The 24,678-nt window shown below is 47.1% G+C and overlaps 1 protein-coding gene across 1 annotated transcript in view; it reads right to left on the reverse strand.

Annotated features, from left to right (window-relative positions):
• Nucleotides 1-24,678, reverse strand: part of Syt13 (synaptotagmin 13) — a 39,391-nt gene that overhangs the window by 11,669 nt on the left and 3,044 nt on the right. The window contains exon 2 of the mRNA XM_051184150.1: nucleotides 811-1,036. Coding sequence (XP_051040107.1) covers nucleotides 811-1,036 — 226 coding nt within the window. The remainder of the gene's footprint in view (nucleotides 1-810; nucleotides 1,037-24,678) is intronic.

Genomic DNA, 24,678 nt, shown 5'->3' on the forward strand with positions numbered 1-24,678 from the left:
CCCCATCAGTCTTGCCTGACTTTCTACTCTCAACTCTTCAAGTTTGAATCTATTTAAAATGTGGGCGGGGAAGAGCCTGGATGCTGACAGCCAAGAGGATCGGCCCATTTGCAGATTGAAGTGGTCTTTAAAAAGCCCCTGCAGCAGGCCACCTGCCCACTGGCCACCAGGAATCCACATGAACCTGGGTACTGTCAAAGCTCCTGCTTCCTGCATTGCCACATACAGCCAACCTAGACCACAGAACTGGCCACCTTCTTAGTCTTAGGATTGTCTGTCTCAGAATCTTCTGTGTTCCTGCTGGTAAAGGCCGGTGCCTCAGCTACCCTGTTATCCCCCTGGCTGCACCATGCTGGCCAGCTATGATGCTGCCTTCTGAAGGCTGATGCTCATAGAGAGAACAGGGCAATAGCAATAGTTAGTTTGAGCTGATCCCTGCTTCGGGCATTTTATTTTAGTCATTATAGGGATAATACGATCCCACTTCATTGAGGAGGAGGAGGATGTCCTAGAGAGACTTGGCAGCATGTCCAATGTCACACAGCAAGCATGTAAAAAGGCAGAGAATTAGGCACAAATCAGAAGCTTGTTTCTAACCTTGATTTAAAAAAAATCCCTTATGTAATCACACACTAAGATCTGAAGGAGACTCCTCAGTTCTCACAGGAAGGCTGGGTGCCAAACAATGGGGTGCACCCACGGCACCATGCCAGGGCTCCTAGCAGCCTTGGCAGGTCACACACTGTATCAGAAGACACTGGCAAGCCCCTCCCTACCCCCATGCTGCCCTCCAGGGGCAGGGAACCCTACCATTCTGAGGAAGAATGAACAGCTCCTCTGTGACCTGCCTCTTAAGGCGACTGTCACTCTGGGCCTGGGGACTGGCAGGTGCAGCAGACTCCTCTGTGGACCCCAGAGTGTAGTCTACGTAGTTGATGACTTCTGGGGCTGTCACTGCTGGCCGGGGACCATAGATGTCTGGGAACTTGAGAAGAGGTCGGGGCTGGACAGGCTCCGTTGACTTTTTAACGTTGAACTACAAATGTGAATAGAACTGATTAGTTGGTGTGTGCAGAAAGGCATGGGACCATCTCAACCTCAAGAAGAAGTGGGGGGCCCTGACTTCTTGTAGGAGGTTTGCTTCCATCCTGCCCCAGAGAGCATGGCCTGGGAAGGAAAAATGTCACTTCTAACCCCTTGAGAAAACATGTTGAAGGATGCCATACTCCATCATTCACCTTCCCCATCCCTCCCTATCCATCCCTGGGTGCCATCATGCTTATCCCGTGCACCCTCCTTTGCCCCCTCTCCATCTATTCATCCCCTTTCACTGGCTGAGATGTCAATGGTTGGTCCTCACCACACCTACAAAATCCAAACTCCCTGCAGTGACCTGTAAGAGCCTGCCTTATCTGGTCCACTGGGCTCTCACACTGCCCAAATCTGTCTACCCCCTTTTAAGACCCCAAAGGCCATCTCTGATCCACCCCATCACCCATCTAAACTATACCTACCTCTCCTCACCACCACATCTGGTCTTTGGCTCATAGTACTAGCCTCCCTGATATGTTTTAGCTAGAGCTGGGCCACTTTGATCAGGACGTTTTGCCTCTCTGGGCTGTTGCCCTAAATGACACAGCTGAGCTGTGCTTCAGATTGTAAAGAGGTAGGTGACACTGTCCTTTGGAGAGATATCTCAAACAGGGGAAGTAAGGATGAGCCCAGCTGACTGGTGAGGAAATGTCACAGCAGCAGGTCAAGGGCAGAGCATGTGATCCACTGGTTTGACCTTAACCTTGAGGGAGGGAGGCGGGTAGAAGGCAGAAGGACCATGTCCCTGACATCTAGTAATACGGAGCCACCTCCTCTATCTCACTTAAGTGTGGGTTCCATTTGTTTTACTATTTCACAGTGGGGAAACTGAGACTCAGACATACTCAGAGCCATCCAGAGTCACTACAACAGTGGTTCTCAACCATCCTAGTACCGCAATCCTTTAATACAGTTCCTCATGTTGAGGGGATCCTAACCATGAAGTTATTTTTGTTTCCACTTAATAACTTTAATTTTGTTACTGTTATGAATTTCAATTTAAATACCTGTGTTTTATGATAGCCTTAGGCAACCCCTGTGAAAAGTCATTCAATAGCCTCCCCACAAAGGGTTGTGACCCACAGGTTGAGAATCATTGCACTAGAGACTTAGACCAGATTCCATACCAGTTACCTGTTGGTATCAGCTGTCTTGACCACTGCCAGTGACCAAATGGCAATTGCAGCACCCTGGTCCAGCCTCAGATGCTCTACCTTGTTCCTTAGCCCCAAAGAACTCCTAGAGGCTGCCCAGCCACCCTTGACTCAGAGCCACTCTGTCTGTCACATATTTGGCACTACAAGTGAGTCTCTGCAGGTGGCTTGGGGAACACGTTCATGTTTGATTTGATTTCATTCTAGTACAATTGTTTTATAGACTGGCTGGCTTTAATTCTTGGGTGAGACTCATGGCTGGCTGAACTTGTGGTTTTGATAGGGAACTCATCACTGGCTCCAGGAATAAATGAGGTCCTCCATGGGGCCCTTCACAGGCCCAGGGCATGCTTTCCTGCTTACTCTAAAGCAAAATGACAGAGGCCCCTCCACCCACATTCCCACCATATTACCTGGTTGTCTAGGGCCATCTTCAGCCCTTAGACTGTGATTGCTTGCTCTGATACTCCTATCCATGGAATTACCTTGGTGACTTTTCCTGCTCTGGGGTTGGAGGACACCTGTCCTAGGAATGCCAGCCCAGATGCTATTGTGGGCATGTTCTCCACTAGATAGAATACATCTCCACTAGGCAGATAGTACATGGCCCGGTCTTGTGACTGCAAGATGAGTCAGAGTTAGGACAAAGCCAGCACCATGCATTAAGGATGGAAGGACATAGAGGCGGCACCTCTGATGTTAGTATAACTTGGCCACCAAGTCCACTTATCCTGTGTCCAGCTCAGGTAGCTCACAAATGGTGCTATTCCTACTCTTGGAGTTGGTTTGAGCTGGAAATTTCTGCCTTGCAACCCAGAGCATGACAAATGGATGCCTAACACAGCAGAAAAGCCCCCCCCCCCCAGAGGTCAATCATCCTTGGGTAGGACTCAGTCTCCCAGGGATCCCAGTGTGCCCAGCCTACAGTTTCCACACTTGGTGTTGATGTTTATCCTGGGGGCAAACTGGCTTTTTGCAAGAATGATTAGTGGTCCAAGCTGGGAGAAGAGCTGCTGTGGGTAACTCAGGTCTTCAGGACACAAAAACACCAATCACCTTGTTCTACATTTCAGAACCCTGTTTCAGGGACATTAAGACAGCTCACTACATAAAGCTGTTTGCTGCCAAGCCTGACAACCCGAGTTCAATCCTCAGCACCCACATGATGGAAGGAAAGGCTTGACTCCCATGGGCTGTCTTCTGACCTCCACACATGCACCATGGTGTGTGTGTCCCCTACACACACGCAATAAGTAAATAAATATAAAAAAAAAAAAAAACGTCATCTTCACGTTGCTTGTCAAATAGTTGAAACCTCAGTGCAAAGTCATAGAAAAGAGGCTGAGGGCAAACAAAGGAAGCCTGGGAGAGGGGTCTGTGAAGGGAAGGACGATGTCTGGGAGGAAGGAGATGTTGAGAAGCAGGCCCTGCAGGCACACTTGCACCCGGGTGGAGGTAGAGAGGTGACACTCAGAACCAGGACCTCTGGTCTCCCTGTCCCTATAGCCCAGGACAGAGACTTGAGACAGGGGTACCAGTAAGTCAGGAAAGGTATTCAGAGGGGCTTCCATTCAGTAACAGGCATGGATATCTGTCTGTCTATGTGGAGCCAGGCAAGAGAGACACACATTCAGGACAGACCCCACAGAGGAGCCCTTTGGAGTCTCAAAGCCTTACCTAAATCCTGGGTTGTTAGCCTCCAACTCCCTGCACCATGGCCAGCTATGCAGTTTCAGGCTTGGGGTGGGGAGATGTACCCCAGTGCCCAGAAACATGCCAACATGCCAAGTCTCATCCAGCCTATCTTCCGCCTCAGGGCTGAATTATCCACTCAAAAACAACCAGGGTGTGCAGAGAGCTGAAACTCCATGGGAAAGTCATTGTCAAAAGCCCAAACCACTCCATCCAAAAGCAAGGAAAGGACCTCTGTGGTCATTCTCCAAAGATGAAACATAATGACCACCTAAACAAGGCATGCTGGGTAGTTTCTGTCAACTTGACATGAACTGAATCATCTTGGCAGAGAGAACCTCAACTGAGAAATTGCCTTTATAGGTTTCATAAGACCGGCCTGTAGGCAAGTCAGTAAGGGACTTTTCTTGATTAATGATGGATGAGGGAGTGGCCAGACCACTGTGGGTGGTGCCACCCCTGGGTAGGTGGTTCTGAGCTATATAAGAAAGCAAGCTGAGCAAGCCATGGGGAGCCAGCCAGTAATCAGCATCCTCCATGACCTTTGCTTAAGTTCTTGCCTCCAGGTTCCTGCCTAAAGAACAGAGAAGAGAAAAAGAAAGCAGCAGCACATGCACTACTCAGCCTTAAAAGAGAAGGCATTCTGATGTGCTACTCAAAAATCTGGAGACCACCACCGTAACTGAAAGACACTAGCTACTAGACAAACCTCAGAGGCTTTGGCTTTGGATAGTCAGAATACCATGAGGAGGATACAGAATGGTGGTAGCTGGGCACAGAGAGAGGGGATGGAGGTCCTGTTGAAAGGGGACAGAGTTCCAGCTTTACAGAAGCAAAGTGGTATGGAGATGCTGGGATGTGGTTCACCATTCTGAGGGAATCTAACATCATAGACAACACCACACATGGCAGATTTCATGTCATGTGTATTTATCACAATAAAACAAAGTGAGCCTGGTGTGGTGGTCAGGCATGATGGCACCCTATGCACCTGTAATCACAACAGTTGCAAGGCAGAGGCAGGAGTGCCTTGAGTTTGAGGCAAGCCTGATCTACATAATGAGTTCCAGGCTGGCCAAGACTATGTAGTGAAACTGTTTCAAAGAACCCACTACAGCCAGATGGTAGTAGCCCACACCTTTAATCCAAGCACTTGAGAGGCAGAGGTTTGTGTGTGTGGAAATCTCTGTGAGTTCAAAACCAGCCTAGTCTACAGAATGAGTTCCAGGACAACCAAATTTACACAGAGAAACCCTGTCTCAAAAACAAAACACACAAAAACAAAACAAAACAAAACCTCAAAACCTCTAAACAACCCAATACATATATACATTCATACACACATATATACAACACACACACACATACACACACACACACACACACACACACACACACTAAACACACATATATAATTTGAACCTGGCATGGTTGTTCACACCTGTAACTCTAGCACTCAGGAGGTGGAGGCAGGAGGATCACAAGTTGGACGACAGCCAAGGGTAAATAGTAAGATTCTTCCACAAATGATATTTTTATTTTTAGGAAAAAAAATGTGAAAAGTCAGTAACTCTAGGTGGCAGGGGTGGTGGTGGTGGTGGTGTCCTGAGCCCTGGGCAAGAAGCCTGATGTGACTTTCTGTTTTTCTTCCTCTGGTTTCCCCTACAGTGTCTTTGGAGCTTTGGGGTTGAAGGTGACCCCAAAGCCCCAGCTGGCACCCTGGATGCTCAGTGGAGGCAGTTCTGCCTTGCCTCCCTCCTCCCATCTCAGCCCTGCCTTCCTGACTCCTGCACCCTAAGGAAGTGCAGTCTGGAAGCCTCAGGCTCTGTCTGTATCAGCTGTCACCAGCTGACAGATGGCTTGGGGGCAGGGAGGGAGGACCTGGACCTTCATCTAATGAGCAAATATTGATGGAGCCTCCCCTCCGGCCAGGCCTCACCTGAGCGTGAGGGTTCTGGGATGAAAGAGACAGATGTTCTCCCAGGTAAGGTTTATGCTGGGAAAGCAGAAGCTAATCATGGAGCTAGTGGTCTGTGACAGACAGGGGCTCAGCAGCCCCGCTGGTTATTAATTTGGGGTTTTGTGCTGGGACATCTTTTTTAAAGTAACATTTCAGGAGGCTGGAGAGATGGCTCTTTCAGTAAAGGGCTTAGTAAAGGGCACAAGAACCTGAGTTCAGATCTCCAGAGTCCACATAAATAGCAGGGTGTGATGGCACACATCTGTGACCCTGGCATTCAGGGGGTGGGAACACACAGATTCCCTGGCCAAAAGGTTTAGTTGAATCAGTGAACTCTAGACTCAGAGAGAGACCCTGGCTCAAAAAAAAAAAAAATAAGAGCGAAGACACCTAAGGTTGATTTCTGGCCTCTGCATTCACACCTGCATAAGTATATACATGCACACACATACACATGCACACACAATACATGTGCACACACATGCACGCACACATATACATGCACTCACATACATGTGCACACTTGAACACAGATGTCCATTCATATAATCACCATCTCCCCAGGGGAAGGCTACCTCCCACAGGCTAAGTTTGTAGTCAGCATGGCCTCACTCTCCTGGGAACCTAATTTGGTCAGGGAAGACTAAGGACATGCTCTGTAGCAAATAGACACCCCCCTCGGTTTGGCAACTAAGCACTGTGAGAGCAAATTATTCCAGTCAGAGGAGGATCTTGGTCTCTCTTTTTTAAACTCAGGCTTCCAGCCTTTTCCAACCCATGGTTCTGCCTGCCTGTGCCCTGCACTACCCCATGCAACTCCCTGAGGCCTCTGAATCTCTGTGAGATCAATGCCTACTGATGCTAGTTCCTAGTTCAAAAATCATGGTCAGTAGAGAGCAGAGGGGGTTCCTTTCAACCTAGACCAGCACTTACTCCACTGCTCTCTACTGCCTGCTGCACAGCCTGCAGTTAGGGGGACAAGAATGTTGGAGGAGCTTCAGGCAGACATCACTCACAAACTGGGATATACAATTCAGCTTCCCAGGCCCGGGTTCAGGTGGAGTCTGGGGAACCTGCATGTCTAAGAAGCCTCCCAGGGTGCCACCGCTGTGAATGGTACTTGCACCACATGGGGACCTACCCAGGTTAAGGGGTAAGGTAGATGAGCTTGACTGATCAGGGGTGAGTCCACAGGATCCCAGAAAGAGGTATGTATTTCAAATTACTGAGCAGGGCATCACTTTGAAGAAACAGCTGGTCTTCCCATCCTGGCGCCAAGCAGTGTTTCCATGGCGACCCTATAGTCAGCACCACCTCCTCTTCTGTGTATTCCAAGCCAGTGTCCCAAATCCCCTTCTCTCGGGACTCACCTCTTCCTACTCTATTTTTCCTTGGAGTTTATTTTTAAGCCTAAAAGGGCTAGTTTTTGGGACTGTGAATGTGGCTCAGTTGGTGGAGGGTTTGTCTAACATGCAGAAACCCTGAGTCCAGTCAACACTACATGAACCAGTGATGGCACACACCTGTGATCCTAACACTTGGGAGGTGGAGGTGGCAGGATCAGGATTTCAAGGTCATCTTTGGCCATATAGTATGTCTGAGAACAGTATAGGCCAGTGTTTCTCAACCTGTGGGTCATGACCCCTTTGGGGTCACCTATCAGATATCCCGCATATCTGATATTTACATTATGATTCATAACAATAGCAAAATTAATTATGAAATAGCAATGAAATAATCCTATGGTTGGAGGTCACCACATTATGAGGAACTGTATTAAAGTGTCAGCATTTAGGAAGGTTGTAAACCACTGGTCTAGACTTATTGAAACCTTGCCTAGATAGACAGACACACAGACAGATACCAGATAGATAGTCTACTGTGTACTGCACTTAGCCCCTAGCCGGTACCTAACACAACAGATTAGGAGCAGGATGGGGGTGGGATAGGTAGCCCTATGTCAGTGCCTCAAGAAGTCTGTCAGCAGTGAGCATGTGACACAACTGAGGGCAAACTCTGTCTCTGTCCCTGGCCATTCACTCAGCATTGACCACAAGTCTGGGGGCCAAGGAGCTGTAGTAACAATATCTTAAAGTCAGAGTTCTCACAGAGAGGGCAATCTCAGTAGACACCAATCTAGACTACTTACTAGTCTCCAAAGGTAATTTTGGTTAGAAAGAAAAAGTATTAAGGCCATGTCAGGGAGTTACCAAGTGAGAATTTGAATCAATCAATCAATCAATCAATCAATCAATCAGTGTGTGCAGCACTCATGTATCACACACAGGTCTAAACATTCTGCCAGAGGGAGTTTCCTCAAATCTCATTACCTTATAAGGAAAGTGCCACTATCCTGCCTGCTTTTCAAAGGGGGAAACTGAGGCACAAAGCGTTAAGTCTGAAGTCATGTGGTTGATGAGATATGGAGCTAGGATTTGGACCCAGATATGTGACTATAGAGTCTGTAGCTAGCCTGGCCACGTGCTTCTCTGATGGCAGTGGACTGGCACCTTCCCAAGTCCAGCCGGTGGGGAGGGGGAATGTCCTACTCTGTGTTCCTAGTCGGGCCATTCACTCATTCATCTGGTCATTCATCATTCACTATCAAGGACATTTTCCAGCCATGGCAGCTGCCTGTCTCTGTCCTCACACATGGTCTGCACCTGTGTGATGACAGGGAGGTGGGAAGGGGGTCTATCAAGTGAAGCAAGCATCAGAGGGAGATCACATCTCCCCAGGGGAAGGCTACCTCCTACAGGCTAAATTTGTAGTCAGAATAATCTCACTCTCCTGAGAACCTTTTGGCCAGGAAGGACTACAGACATGCTCTGTAACAAGTAGACACACCTCCACCCCACCCCACACCCGTTTTAAGGGAAGCAGACTATTCCAGTCTGAGGAGGATCTTGGTTTCTCTAAACTCAGGCATCCAGCCTTTTCCACCCCCTGCCCCCTGTGGTTCTGCCTACCTGTGCCCTGCACTGCCCCAAGCAACTCCCTGAGTCCTCTAAATCTCCATGAAGGAAGTTCTGTGAGGTCAATGATATTCTACAGATATTATAAAGGAAACCACTGTGACAGAGCCCAATAAAAATCCCAGCTAGACCATGTGGCTGGAATCACACAGCACCCAGAGAAGGGGAGGTGTGGGATAAAGGAGCCATGCATGAAGACGCTTGCTCAGAGAACCTGACTTTGGACTAGGCACCCCAAAGCACGAGTGGCAACTTGGCAGACAGAGACGCTGGAGAGGAACATTCTGGGGCAAGACAGTTACTGAAAGTTCTTGTCCAGAGAGCAGTTGAGTCCACCAGTGAGGGATGGCGAGGCCCAAGAGGACAAGGAGGGTGAGGAGGGCTAGACCACCAGCATTCTGAGAAGAGACGGACCTAAAATAGAGCCAAGCATGGCCTTGCATGTCAGGAATCCCAGCACTAATTGGAACTCATTCAGAGCAGAGAAGGCAATAAGGCTGCCTCCTCCTTAACAATCCCTGTGTATGGGACACTGCAAAATGGAATACAAGCTTCAATATATTGGATTTCCATCTACCCCTCAGGTAGTATTTTCTCTATCCTGTGCTTTTTAAGTTTTACAGTCACATTTATGTATTTATTTATGTAGTGTTGAGGGAGTACACACGGAGGTGAGGGGACCACTCTGAGTCAGTTCTTTGGTCCGTAGGATGGAATTTAAATCTTACCAGGCATGACGGCAATGCCATGCATCTACTTGGCCATCTTACCATCCCAATGCTATATTTTAGTATTAATAAGTAAACACAGGGGCCAGAGAAATAGTTCAGCAGTTAAGAGCACTGGCTGCTTTACCAGAGGATCTGGGTTCAATTTCTAGCACCACTTCAGTTTCAGGGGCTCTAACACCCTCTTCTGACCTCCACAAAGGCATGAAAGTAGTAGACAGACATCTATGCAGGTGAAACACTCACACAGAAGAATAAAATTAAAAATCTAAAGTAAGTAAAAATCAAGGCAGCATGACTACTTTCTCTACTGAGGAGGAAGTGGGGTATCAGGGAGACTGAAGCTCACCCAAAGCCTCATAGCTTATGTGCAGCTCGGACAGACTTAGAATCCAAATCCCCCCAAAGCCATGCTGCTCTGCACTTGTGTGGCTCCTTGGTGCAATGTCTGGACATGCACAGTACCAGTTGAGAAAGGAAGTGCCCACACCTGGCTCTTGACTTTCCCTTAGATGTCAAATATGTCCCATGGGCCTCCTCCTCCAGACCAAGTAGTCAGTTGGTTTTAATGAACTGCCTGGATATTTGCACATCACCTCCTTTACTATTTGGTTTCCATTTGAGTCTCAGTTTGGCATTCCTTGTGCCTTAGTGACTTTTGACTCCAGAGCTTTCTCTCCATTGGCCGCTGACCTTCAAAGTTTCCATGTGAGCCCCTCCCTCAGCCCTGTATTGCCTCTGCAGGGCCTGAACGTCTCTCTGTTAAACTGAGTCCATCTGGGGGCCAGAAGCTCAGCCAGGGCTGTGAGTGGCTTCTGTAAGACAGAAAGAAGTACATGAGGCGAGCCTGGTCTACAGATCGAGTTCCAGGACAGCCAGGACAGTTACACAGAGAAACCTTGTCTCAAAAACCAAGGGGGAAAAGACAGCAGTACATGCACTTTATACAGCCCATGATCTACTTTACCCCTTTACACACGTTTACTTCCATTCTTAAAAAAGACTTATTTATTATGTGTACAGGTATACTTGTGTGCCAGAAGAGGGCACCAGATCTCATTATAGATGGTTGTGAGCCACCATGTGGTTGCTGGGAATTGAACTGAGGACCTCTGCAAGAGCAGCCAGTATTCTTAACCACTAAGCCAACTCCCCAGCCCTGCTTCTATCTCTTATTTGTAGTGGCCATACTTGTTGGGTTTTGTGTGTGTGTGTGTGTGTGTGTGTGTGTGTGTGTGTGTGTGTGTGTGTGTGCGTGCATGTGCATTCTCAAGTGCATTTGGCACTCAGGTACACAGGTGTGTGCAGGCATGAGGGGGCCAGAAGACATGACTTAGCTGTTGTTTCTCAAGTGACACATCTATTTTGTTCTTTTGAGGCAGAATGTCACTGGCCTACAACTTACCAAGTAGCCTGGGCTAGCCAGCAAGCCTGTGTCTGGCTCCTCATCACCAGGTTACAAGTGTATCCATGCCTGACTTTTATTACATGGACCCTGCTCACTTTCCTTGACATCGAACCTAGAATCTCCCTCCAGAGCAGCCAGAGGAATTGTTTATTCTATAATCCTTGAACAATTTATGAAGCCACAGGCCAGGACAACAGTTTTCAAGCCTGCTATTATGCCAATTTGTTGAAAATCACATGTTACTGGAACAGGATTGTTTTTACCCATGAAATGATGAGTACACGCAAGATTATCCTTCTAACAATGCCTGCTGCTCACATTTGCATCCCCAAAGCTTTTCTCCGTGGCAGGGGAGGAAGTACATTTGCTGAGGCTGTCAAGCGTATAAATCATCCATCAAGGGTGGCATGGGGTGGAAAAAGTGCAGAGAGGTGCAAGTCTCTGGGAACGGCTGTCCTCTTTGCCTAGTCATGTGGAAGGCACAGCAGTCTCTACCCTGGAGGTGTGAGAACAGCCAGGATGGTAAAGTGTGGTGCAAACAGGTATGCATTCTCCTTAGATTTTGAGCCTAAGCCCAGATCCTCCTCATTTGGTTAGGGTCCAGCAAGTTAGCCTCACTTGTTTCCTAGCTGTGTATTCACCCAACCTCTGCAGCAAACATGAGCAAGGCCCTGCTCACAGGGAGTGGACTGAGGGGTTGGATGACTGTCTCCATAATTAGGAGCAAGGAAGTACTTAGGCTACAACTCCCCAGCCTGAGCTCATGGCAGACACAGCTAATCAATTAAAGGGTTCTTTCTTGCTGAGCTCAGGCATCCTTGAGGTGTACTAATGGATAAGGACTAATACTCAAGATGGAAGGTATTTGCTACCCTGGGCACATCTGCATAAAAAGAATTTTTTGGTAGTTGTGGGGGATGGGGCCCATGACCTAATGTGTGTGGACAAGCCCTGTATGTCTGAGTTACTCTCCCAGCCTGCTGAATGTGGTCTTTTATAAGTAATGGTAATATTTATTTATGTGTCTGTGTCTGTGTGAATGTGAGCCATGTGCATAATGTGCCCGAGAATGCCAGAAGAGAATGCTGGGCCACCTGGAAGCGAAGTCACATAGGTGCTTGGAACTGAACTCATCACCTGCCAAGACCAGCAAGTGCTCTTAACAGCTGAGCCATCTCATCTCTCCAGTTCCCTGAATGTGGGTGTAAAAGGTCCAGTGTCTGGTCTGTGTGCTGCTGAAGGCCAAAGGAACACCCCCTCACTGATGGGGGATGCCCTTCTCTGTTTCTCCTAGTGGTTGATGAATAAGGTTGTTTTGGCCAATTGATGGGCAGAATTTAGCTAGGCGGCAATTTTGAACAAACAGGCAGGGAAAGAAAAAGGATAGTCACCATATAGCTTTCGGGGAGGCAGGATCCCAGAACATCACCAAGATAAGCCATAGCCACATGGAGATACCAGTAAGAAGCCTAAGCCAATGGCCAAACAATTATAAACTGAGTAGTTATTTCTTAAGTGGCTGTGGAACACAGTGGGCAGAGGAAAACTGGTCCTGTGGGACCAAGATATAAGGAGAAAATCTCCTTCTACACGTCACCATCAGTGTAATCAGAAGAAGGAAGACTTCAACCTAGGATAAAGAGGGGATGCTAAGTGGGCCAAGGAGGAAGGTGAGGCTGGAATAAGAGTATGAGGTCTGGCCATAAAGGGTCTTGAACACTGAACAAAAGGTTTAGAATTCCGTTTTCTATAGTGAGAGCTTTGGATAGTCATAGATCAGAGAGTGGCCTGAACAAAACTGATTCTGGTAACTCACACCAGCAGGTTTGTACAAAAGGACAGAAACAGAAGGGAGAGGAGGAAGAAGGAAGCTATGTGGTAGGTGGGAGAGGTCTAGGGGGGAGGAATCTGGGGTAACTATAACCAAGATAAAGAAAGGAGAGTCAGCTGAGAGCTCCAAGGAGATGGGAAACTTAGGGTGGACCAGGTTCCAGGGGAAGGGAAGAGGTCAGCACTTGGTTGAGCACTTCCAGTTTTTTAATTTGTAAGCTTTCCAGAGAGAACTGTTTGGGTAGGTGCTGCATGACTACCCATAGTAGGACTCTAGGACGAACTGGTTTCTTCCTTGACCCTCCTGTCTAGCCAACAAGGGGCAGATACTGGAAAAGCAAGAAGTTGGAGACGAGGTAGCCAAGAATACTGGCATCTTGGCAGCTGTGTTTCCTCCTGGTTCGAATGTCCCTTTGTGGTCACAGTAAGGTTGTTGTCGTGAGATTAGAAATTAGAGCACCTCGTCCAGTTCCCACATCTGTGCCAAATGAAGGGTGTGTGTGTGTGTGTGTGTGTGTGTGTGTGTGAAGCTCTGCTTTATGATGTACGTCATTCACATTGTGGTTTTGACTTCTTACTCTTGGGGATTTTCTAGAGAGCCATGGGAAGAAATACCCTAAAAGGGAGATCTGGCCTGCCATAATCCATTTGGGAGTGAAATCCCTTACCTTAGCCCATGAATATGTCACCAATCTCATAGTCATAACATTTCTTTCAAATCCACAATGCAGAACCCACTGGGGTGCTTGTCCCCTTCAGGAAAGCCCATTCCAGTCTCTCTTTGGAGTGTCTGCTTTGCTTAGCTTTGCTAAAACAGCAACAACCACAAATACAAGGCAGCGAGTAGACAAACCCCCACAGCCTGTCTCTCTTACTAGTTCTCTCCTTTGAGAAAACATGAACCAGGAGATATCCCCATCCTCAACACCTATAACAGAACCACTTTTAGCATCTCCAGTCCAACTGCCATTTGGATACAGCTGTTGTTCCTTTTAAACCAAATACAAGCCTACTGCATCTCCCCCACCAATGAGCCTGCAAAATATTGCAAAAATATGATTAGACCATGGACAGTTGGAAACATCAGAACAGCTGGATCCTGTTTACTACAAACTTGGGTGTTTGTTCTCAGGTACTTGAAAGCTTCTTGAAATGGGAACCACCCGGAAATGTCCTGCTCCCAGATGTTGGTTGGCAACCGGTATTAAAAGCTGTGAGATGCACAGGTACCATCTGGACACTGGATCTGAAGGGAAAATGAAAGTCTGTGCTAAAGGTTGGGGTCTTGTGTGAACAGAAGTATCTTCACTGTTGGTCCCCCTTGCCAGTTGCATTGGTTCTTTCTCTTGACCATCTGCTCTGCTTTCTACTGGCTGGTTATCGGGGTCTGTGGTGATGGTAACTCTGACTGAGTACCCATTGTGAGATTTGGGCAGGAGCACGTGGTGCATTCATGCTGGATGTTGGAGTGGGGGACTGAATAGGGGTACTTTCATTAAACATTTACACTAGTGGAGGGTCAAGGCATCAACGTGAAACATGACTGGTGGGTTTCTCAGGAGCAGCAAGATGATTGCCATTTTTAGGTATAAAGGAGCTATGTGTAAGGGAGGTCAGAAGACCCAGGGTAGATGTCTGAGTGAAGACAGCCCCCTGAAAGGACATGAATCCTTCTGTAATGGGTATAGCACCCCACCTTCAGCAACCTGGCAGAGAGGAGTCAAGGGCAGGTGGTCTTCAGGATCCCCTTGGGTCAACACTACCTTGTTCTACCCGTGTAGCTGACAGGAAGGCACCTCTAGGGCAAAGCATGAAGGAACAGAAAATAGAGGTTTCTCAGGCAGGGACAGGGATGGGATAAGATTGGAACTGAGCCAGGAGGGCTCAGAAAGAGGCTTTGGGGGCAAAAAGAGACAGTTCCCACCCCAGCACTTACTGCATTCTGGGCACCATGCTTTGTGTGGGATTTGTTACTTGTACTTTTGTGATAAAATGCCTGCAAAAGCAACTCTCAGAAGGGTTTGTTTTGAACAACAATTTGAAGGTACGATCCATTGTGGAGGGAAAGGTGTGGCCACAGGAGGTTAAGGCAGTTGACTGAATTGTCTCCCCAGTCAGAAAACAGAGGGAGAGGGAGCTGATGCTTAGCTAGTTTTCTCCTTTTTAACCAGTCTGGGACCCATCCCTTGGAATAAATGGTCTCACCCACAATTAAGGTGGGTCTTCTCTCCCCAATTAACCTAATATATAGATAATTCCTACAGGCAGACCCAGGGGCTCATCTCTTTTATAATTCTACATCCTGTCAAGTAGATGATCTATACTGTCACAGCATGCTATTTAATTTCCATGATGACCTAGTAATGAGAATGCAGCTAACAGGTGACCAAAGCATAGGAGTAAAGCTTAGGTCACTGGCTGGTGTCAAAGCAGAGAGAAGGATAGATCTACTCAGATGCCTCCTCCGTCCGTCCCTTCACTCATTCAAAGACTGTAGCAAAACCACTCGGAGAAGGGCCTTTGAAGTCAGCTTAATTATTCATACTATTTATTAGCCCAATTACCATTTCGTTTACTGTTGCAATTAGCACGGCCTCCCAAGGCAGCCTGTTAGAGTCCCTAAGCAGAGCTTCTTCCAGCTTAGCCAGCCTCAGCCAGAGCTGGCTTTCTGTGCTCCTGAGGTAATGACCCTAAGATGCCTTTCCCAGGGACAATCTGCAAGGCTGTCTGGATCCCTGGAAGTAGCCCTGGACTTCAGGATTCCAAGGTTCGGGTATAAACAGATACAGAGAGCCAGTGTGAGGGCCCTGTAGCACTCTCCTATGGGCTTCTGTGGCTACACAGCCAAGGAGTTCCCTCTGCAGAGGGATTCTGGAACTTCCTAAAATGAAGGAAGGTTCTGGAAATGCCACAGGGGAAGTTTAACAGGCGTTTGCTTCTGCTGCTGCTGGCAGCTCACTCTCCTTTGTACGGCCCACAAGTATACCAGTTGTCCCCTAACACTTCCCCGACTAAAGCCCCCACTTGCCTCCTAGGGATGTAAGGATGCTTTGTCCATTTAAGACTCTGCAGGGCATGATGCTCTCAGGGAACCTTGAGACATGGTGCCCTCACTCCAGTTACATGCTGAACTCTCCTGCCTCATCCAGGAAGCCTCCCAGCTTCACCTCCCAGCTTCCCTATTTGACTCTGTGACCTATTGTTTCAAGTGTTGTAGAGTCTAAAGATGCCCTTGTTCCTCATCCTTGTCCTGATGTCATCTGACAAGCTCTGGCCTTGAGGCAACTACTCCTAACACTCTTGCATGTCTTGTTCTTACACGTTTTTCACAAAGGGTACCCATCACATGGTTGCTTCTAGAATCCACTTGTGCAGAAGGGGATGAGCTCTTCAGGGGACACACCTGCACAGCGAGAGGAGAGCCCTGCAATTTGGGTTGGATTTTGTCTACAAATAGCATCACTGCCTCTCTCTGATGGCCTTGCCCATTCCTTCCAGATGGAGGGAGGTGCTGGAAATGGAAGCATGTCTGATGCTGCTGCAAGACACTGAGAGAAAGGATGCTACAAAACCAGGGAAGGTAGGGACAGCAAACACGAAGGAAGGCACATGGCTTGTGACTGTCTCCATCAGTTCCGCTGCTCTTCCCTAAAGTGTTCTCCCCTTCTCTGAATACTTTCCAGAACATTCTTCTTTAAAATTTTAGTAATCACTATTTTGGACTTTTGAGATAGGATCTCCTGTAGCTTAAGTCAGTCTTGAACTTGCTCTGTACTCAAGGATGTCCTTGAACTCCTGACAGTCCCCCGCCTCTATCACCCCAGTGCTAAAATTACAAGCTTGCACTATGTCCTACTTTTTTTTTTAGTTAGTATTTTAGTTGAGATTCATATAACAGTTTCATGCGTGTGTGTCACCTTTGTGGCTTGCTCATATTTGCCCTTCTAGCTAGCCTCCCCCCTCTCACCCAATCTTCTGGTCCTCTCTTTTTTCCCAATGCATCCCTTTTTCTTTCACATGTAGATGGAAATCTCCTTGGCAAAGGAGAAAAGACAGTTTGTCATGGTCAGTCCATTGATCTTCCAGTCATGTCATCTTCTTCCTCTTCCTTTTGTGACAGTTGGGGATAGACCCAAGGACTTTACACAGGCTAGATAAGCGTTCTACCTCTAAGTTATATTCCCAGCCTGAAAGTTGGTCTTTCTTCCCATTCTCATACCCTGCTTTGGTTATCCCTTCCTTCCTTCCTTCCTTCCTTTCTTCCTTCCTTCCTTCTTTCCTTCCTTCCTTCCTTTCTTTCTTTTTTTCCTTCCTAGACAATGTTTCTCTGTAGCTTTGGAGCTTGTCCTGGCACTTGCTCTGTAGACCAGACTGGCCTTGAACTTACAGAGACCCACCTGCCTCTGCCTCCTGAGTGCTGGGAATAAAGACGTGTGCCACCAACACCCCAATGGTTCTTTTCTTTAGAGAGCTTTCTCCCTTGTCATAGTCTCCATTCTACTTTCCTGTCATAAACATAGGCATACACACACACACACACACACACACACACACACACACACACACTCAAGCACGCAGTCATGCACAAACATACTTTTCTCTCTACCTCAGCTCTCCCCCATCCCCTCCATGATACCTCAGCAGCAAAATCACCCTAAGCAGTTTGAACCCATTTTAAAGCACAATATGAACTTCCTGGGTGTTGGAGCCTGGTCCTCACAGGTGAAGATCTAGGTGTGTGTGTGCATATGTTCATGTGTGTGTGCAAACACACTTGTGATTGGGTGCATGTGCACATGAAGATCAGAGGTTGATATCTGGTTCTGTGGCTCCCTGGTGCTGGGATTATTAACACTCAGCACCATGCCAGGCTTTTACATTGCTGCCAATGATTTGAACATAGATCATTACACTTGCACAACCTACACTTTACAGACTGAGATGGCTCCCCATGCCCACAGGTGAAGATTTTTATTTTGTCCTATGCTAACCAAGTGATAGAAGGCCTAAAGGAAGGGAAACCAACCTGGAATGAGACCACCCACCCTCCACATCTCTCACTGCTCCCTGTTGTATTAAAAGGCAAATGCAGCGATTGCCCAGTAAACCTGGAGCGCTCCTGCCTTCCTGTGCCTATGCTGTGAATATGCTGTGGCTGCAGGCAGCTGCTCATCCATCACCCCTCCAGTCTCCCATCCATCTATTCACTTGACCTTCTTCACTTCTTGCTAAGCAAAGCTCTGTGCCTGTTTCTAGGAAAGTAAAGTACACTTTGGCTTTAATGAGCAGAATCGAGGGTGAAGAAAATCAATGAAATATATCAAAATGTCCCGGGTCTTTGCCAGGTGGACTTAATCACACAGAATTCCCACAGGGCCTTTCCCTGATTTTGTTCATTCACACTCACATGGTAAGTACCCCTCATGACTTGGTCTTGACTTGTTCTGGTAGAGCAAGTTTCAGAAGGCAAGCGATACTCCATCATTTTAATGGGAAAAATCATAAGGCATTCCTTGTCCACCCTAAAACCCCAACCGATCTCTCCAAATACCTCTGTAATTATCCTTCAATGCTGTGTGAAATAATCCAAGACTTTTTGTACTACAGAGGCATGAAAGCCCTTTAGCCAAGGGATTAGCACTTGGTGAAGGTTGTGGTGGGAAGGCTTATGTGCAGGCAATACCAGCCCCACAGGGGATGTCAAAGCTCCTCCTGACACTGCTTTGGCCTGTCAGTATCAAGACATAAGGGAATTATATACAAAATGGAGCCAAGCTTAGAGGACACCAGAGTGTCTGGGTAAAGCATCTTGGGATTCATGAGGGGCTAAAGCTTGGTGGGGTTTGGGGACTGAGGAAGAGGACAGTGACAACATGCAATATATTCAAGCAAGAGAATGGTGGGCATAGACTTCTCATGGAGAGAAACGTGCATGCCTCCGGTGCACCCGTATAGGTCCACTTCAATAAACATTTAGTGCAGACAGAAAATGGTTGTTAAAAACCAATTAAAGAATTTAGGAATGTAAATCAGAATACATGTACAAGAACAATTTTAAAATGTGTGTTTCCACGAAAGACTTAGTAAATTCTGAAATAAGACACATTTGTGTATTAGTTTCTTTTCTTACTGCCCTGACCAAACCAGACAGGAAACAACCTAAGAGAAGAGGGGCTTATTTTGTCTCACAGTTTTAGGGGACACAAGCCATCATGTGGGAAAAGGCAGCCTGAGGTGAGGCAGTTGGTCAGATTGCTTCTGCAGTCAGGAAACAGAGAGCAGACAGGAGGTGGAGCAGGCTGTAAAACCCCAAAGCCCACCCCTAATGACTCAATTCCCCTGGCAAGGATTCACTTCTTCAACCTTCCAAAGCAGCGCCACCATCTGGGGGTACCAGGTGTTAGAGCATTTGAGCCTGGGCAGGGTGTGTGTATGGAGGGGTACAGTTTACACTCAAAGCACAGCTTCATACAGTTGCTAGGGTGGCTATTTCAAAAGGAGTGGGAGGAGGGGAAGAGGAGGATAAGGGGAAAAAGGATGGGAGGGAAGGAGGGAGGGAGGGAAGGAGGGAGAAAGAAAGGAAGAAAATCAGAACTGATACCCAAAGAGTTACTGAATATTGCTAGGGGAATAGAAAATGGTGGAATGTCCATGGAAAGCAGTTTGGCCGATCCTCCAAAAGTTAAAAATAGAATTGTCCGATGACCATGTATATTGTGTACCCAAAAGAGCTGCAGGTAGAAACTTAAGCATATGGCACTGGAAGGTCCAAGGCACTAGGACAAAGGAAAGGACAACACCTTAGAAATGTTCTAAGTGATGGAGCTAGAGAGCTGGTTCAGCAATTACCACCATTTGCTGTCCTGCAGATGGCCAAAGCAGGGCTCACACTGCCCACACCAGACAGCTCACAACCATCTGTAACTTCCGATCCTGGGGGAAATCAGACAGTCACCTGCCTCCAAGTATACCTGCAAGCACACGCTCAGACACACACTCATACACACAACTAAAAATATAACAAACCTCTTTTAAACACAGAGACATTATGCTAATTGCAAGATGCCAGACACAGAAGGTCACTTGTTAAATTATTCTGTTTATACGAAATGTCCAGAACAGGCAAATCTGTGGAGACAGACAGCAGATGGGTGGTTACTAGAGCCTGGGGAGGAAGGACAAGAGGCTGACTGCTCAATGGGCACCAGGTTTTTTTGCTGAGGTGATGGAAATGTTCTGGAACTTGGTGGGGGTGGCAGTTGCTTAACAATGTGAATGTACTAAATGGCTGATTCATGACTCATACACTTCAAAACGGTTAGTTGTATGTGTGAATTTTACCCCAATACAAAACACATTGGAACTAAATAGAATCTACACACACTCCACAGAGCCATTAGAACATACTGAGCATGCTCGAGAGGAGGAACCTGACCATGGGCTACTTGCCTGAGCTTCACTGATCCTACAGCTTTCTCTTCATGTCACACACATGGCCCTTCTGTTGACTCTGATCCTGATCACAGCACCCTATGTTTCATGAAGATAGAGAACAGGTCACCGTGTCACTGGTGAGGGAGCAGCCACTACTGTATACCGATTCCCTAGCACTGAGCCTGGTACACAGTATGTGCTCAATAAATGTAATTAAAGGGTAAGAAAAGGAATAGAGGGCCAGTGTGGTAGTACATACCTTTAATCCCAGCACTTGGGAAGCAAGGCAGGAAGATCTCTAAGTTCCAGACCAACTTGGTCTATATAACAAGGCTAGCCTGGGCTACTTAGTTAGAACAATGAGACCCTGTCTGAACCCTCCCCTCCTCCAAGGAGGAAGGAGGAAGGGAGGAATAGAGAGATAGCAGAAGGGAGGAGGAGCGAGGAAGGGAGGATAGGAGTGAAGAACATGCCTCTTCCTTCTGTTTTTCTTTTTCCTCTGCTGACATGTTAGTTCCTATAACTTGGTTATGGGACATTTTGGGTGCTGGGGTGTGTTGGTTCTGATCCCCATACAGAGAATTCCTTAGTTGTTAAAAACTGAACTCTACTTGGGTTAGTGAGATGGCTCAGTGGTTAAGAACACTTTGTTGTCCTTGAGGAGGACTTGGGTTTAGTTCCCAGCACTCGAATGGCAGTTCATAAATGTTTGTAGCTTCTGCAGACACTTGCATGCATGCACGTGGTGTACATATACTCATACAGACACACAATGCACATATAAAGACAAACAAACAAAAACCCTTGCTTCTATGAAGCTCTTCTCATCCTCAAATCAGGTTTTTCCAAGGCTAGCAAGAAATAAGCACTGTGGGTTCTGAACACAGAGGCAGGATGGCCAAGCTGGAGGTGAACTGCCCTTCAGGAGAGACTTGCAGAGCTGATGTACTCACAGCAGCCAAGAGAGAGCCTTGGCCCCAATGCCCCTGTGGGATACAGCAGGTGCCCAGGAAAAAGCTCCTGTCTGTGCATTCTGATAGTTCCTGGCCCTGGCTCAGGTGCAGCCTTTGTCTTCCCTTGTCTTTCTGGGCCTGTGGTCTCTTCTTTCCCTTCTCCCTTTCCTGGCTTCTTCAGCCTGTTTCCCCACTGAGTCCTTCTCCTGCATCCCCAGTAGCTGATAATCTGTTCAGCTGTTTTCTGTATGGGTTCTGCTAGGGGACAAGTCATGAACCCAACTTGTAGCTGCTTTTCCTGTTGCTGTGATAACATGCCTGGCAGAAACACAGTTCATGCCATAGCAGGGCAGTCAAGGCGGCAGGTGCTTGGAGCAGTTGATCACATCACATTCATAGCATACTGCTGCTCAGCTCCCTTTCTCTGTGTAGTTAGTCTGGCATCTCAGCCAGGGAAGGGTACCACCTCCAGTGGACAGATCTTTCCATCTTAGTTAACAAATCAAAATATTCCCCACAGGCATGCCCAGAGGCCCATTGCCCAGGTGATTCTAAATTCTGTCAATTGATAATTAACACTAATCATCACACTAACTAATCTATATGCCATATCAAAAAGAAACTAGGGGAGAAACCAGGAATGTGATGGGTCAGAACCTGCCATTGAGAAGTGACTAATGGGACCAGATACAGATATTCATTCACCTGTGAGTACTTTGAAGGGGTTAGCACTTCTTGAGGCTGTGTGCTCATCTCCCTGAAATAATTTATGCTAATCTTGTGATGAAAAATTCATACTGTCTTTGTTGTTGCTAAGCAACCAGCCCAAACATGTTTACTGTTTAAAATCTCTCAGGCTGTACTCAGTGCCTGGAGCTGATGGGTGTACAGAGCAGAGAATAACCCCAAGCATCGGGGGAGGTTTTGGGAAGCTGACCGTCAAAGACACAGATTCCCAGACACCTGTTCACCTGTCTGGGGAAACAGTAGCCTGAACAGAATTTTGACTAGCTTTTTTCGTATTAAGCTATAGCCAAGTGATCAAACATGTGACTCTAGAGCCAGGCTTCTTAAGTGTGGGTCCTAGCTCTGCCTCTGAATATGTTACTTAAGCTCTCTGGATTCACATTCCTCACCTGTAAAATGCAAGTGTCTGGTACATATAAAGAACATATGTATATGGAAGTGCCAGCCCTGATGTTTATTACTCTGTGGAAATGGATCTTTCATTGTTGTGGTACAGATGGAAGGGATTTACTAACAAAAATTTTGGCGTTGAATCCTTTAAAAAGCTGAGAACTATACTGGGGTAGTAGCTCAGTAGTACATGTACTTAGCATGTAGGAAGCATTGGATTCATGCCTCCCCCTGCCCTCACCAACAGCTAACAACAACAATAAGCTAAAGGCAGAGTATCTATAGAGGTCAACCCTTAAAGCAGCCAGAGTCCAATCAGTTCCAGGAGTGGGGTTAGTAATAATTCATAAGCCCTCCAAGCATTAAGAATCAACAAGAAGGATATCCAGAGAATGGCCACCCAGAATGGAGAAGAATGTACTTTGGACTGTGGGTGGCATTGCTTATTCTTAGGATTTCTCATGGCTCCTGAGTGTTGCCCATTATGTAGCATCATAACATGCTCTGTGACAATTGCTGGCTGTACCTTCTGTCTCCTTGGGAGGACCATGCCTGCTTTTCACTGTATGCTATGCCTAGGATGCACTCATTAACCTTTAATGAATGATGTGATTAATATGAGTGCAACAGCTGTGCCTGCCCCATCTCATTCCTGGGTGAAATGAAAACAAGCAGCATGGAGTGCTGCTCTAAGGTCATGGGAAGGAGAACAATTAAAAGGTCCTAGAATCCCATTGAAGGCATTGAGATCCTGGTCCCTAGAGTGAGTCTTTCATGTTGCAGGTGGAGAAACAGCAGCAAATGGATAAAGCCAGGAGGAGGCTTGTGATGGATAGGATGTACAGGAGAATCTCAGGTCTAAAAGCCCCCATCATGAGGGTACTGGCCTGGTCCTCATAATGTTCACAAACACTATGTCACAGTGAAATGGCTTAATAGGGACCATGTTGATACACAGTTACTTACAGGAAAGCACACAAACCATAACCATAAGGCTAGATGGATTTTAAAGGAAACAAACCATGTAGCCAGCACTTACATCAAGAAGCAGAGCAGGGATCAAAGTCTAAAGACTCCCCACTCCCTAATCAGCCAGATTCACCCCGTCCCTTATTTGCCTTGTAGGGTAGCACCATGTATGTCTCAATCCTGGCTTCAGGTCTCCTGATCCGACATATGTTGTTGTTTGTCCCTCTTAATCCAGGTTGGATACAAAATGTTCTCATTCAATATATACATCCAGGGTGATCACATGCCTGCTTTCCAGCAGACATTGTTAGTTAGGGTCATGGGAAAGGTGAAGGACACATCTCTGATCTTGGGGGAAAGATCTTGACTATGCATATATTATTTGACATAAAATCAGTGTTAATTCATCCCATAAAAATTTGGAACTAAGCTTCCATTGAAAACCATTGCATTTCGGCTCTGCTGGGGGAGAACTGACTAAGCTGGGTGCTTGTGGCATTGGGATCAGGGGTGTGAACAGGGAAGTAGGGTGACTACTGCTGAAGCCAAGCAAGTCCACTAAAGTCTCTGGCTACGTGTTGCCTTTGGGAAGACAGCACCAGGTCCCTCAGGGAACATAAAATATATTTGAGAAGATTCACTTAAGGTCATGGCCAAGTGCATGCCTCAGAAGAGGAAATAGGACCCTATAATGAAAGTTTTTGACCCCTTAGGGTCATGCTAGGAGGAGACTTTAGGATGCTCAATGGGGAGCACAGGTTTTCTGTTCACCCAGGGATGCCAAAAGGAACACTGTAACCTGAACCCTAGGAAGAAGAAGTTCCAGGGAAGGAGGCCAGGGGGTCTGAAGGCAGCTTACAAATAAATTCAGAGACACTTATGAGGGAGAGGGAATGGCCATCAAGACACCACCTGAGGACCACCTGCCTAACCATGCTTCAAGTCACAGGCCACTTGTAACCAAACTTCTTGGTGGACTGAGGTGTTCCCAGTGATCTCACCAGACTGTGAATGGAATGGTCTGTGTGGGAAGACTGAATTCTCCACACATACCACAAAGGCTGAACACACTTGTGTGGGGGGGAGCATTGTCCAAGTAGATGGGACAAAGGCACCTGAGTCTAGGACCTGTGACCTGAAGCCAGCAGGGCACTAGAGGGGATGCTGTGGAGAGCTTCCAACTCCGCCACCTGGCCCTCAGCAGGAGCTCCTGATCATTTGTGACTGGATCCCTTCCCTGTCTAAAAAAGCCCTCACATCTGTCTCCAAGATGCTTAAAAAGCAGAAAGTAAAGCATATGGGCTGTAAAGGAATAGTCAATAGCTTATATCCAGTAATGTGTAGTC

This window comes from Phodopus roborovskii, unplaced genomic scaffold, assembly GCF_943737965.1.
Source record: "Phodopus roborovskii unplaced genomic scaffold, PHOROB, whole genome shotgun sequence".
Classification (NCBI taxonomy): domain Eukaryota; kingdom Metazoa; phylum Chordata; class Mammalia; order Rodentia; family Cricetidae; genus Phodopus; species Phodopus roborovskii.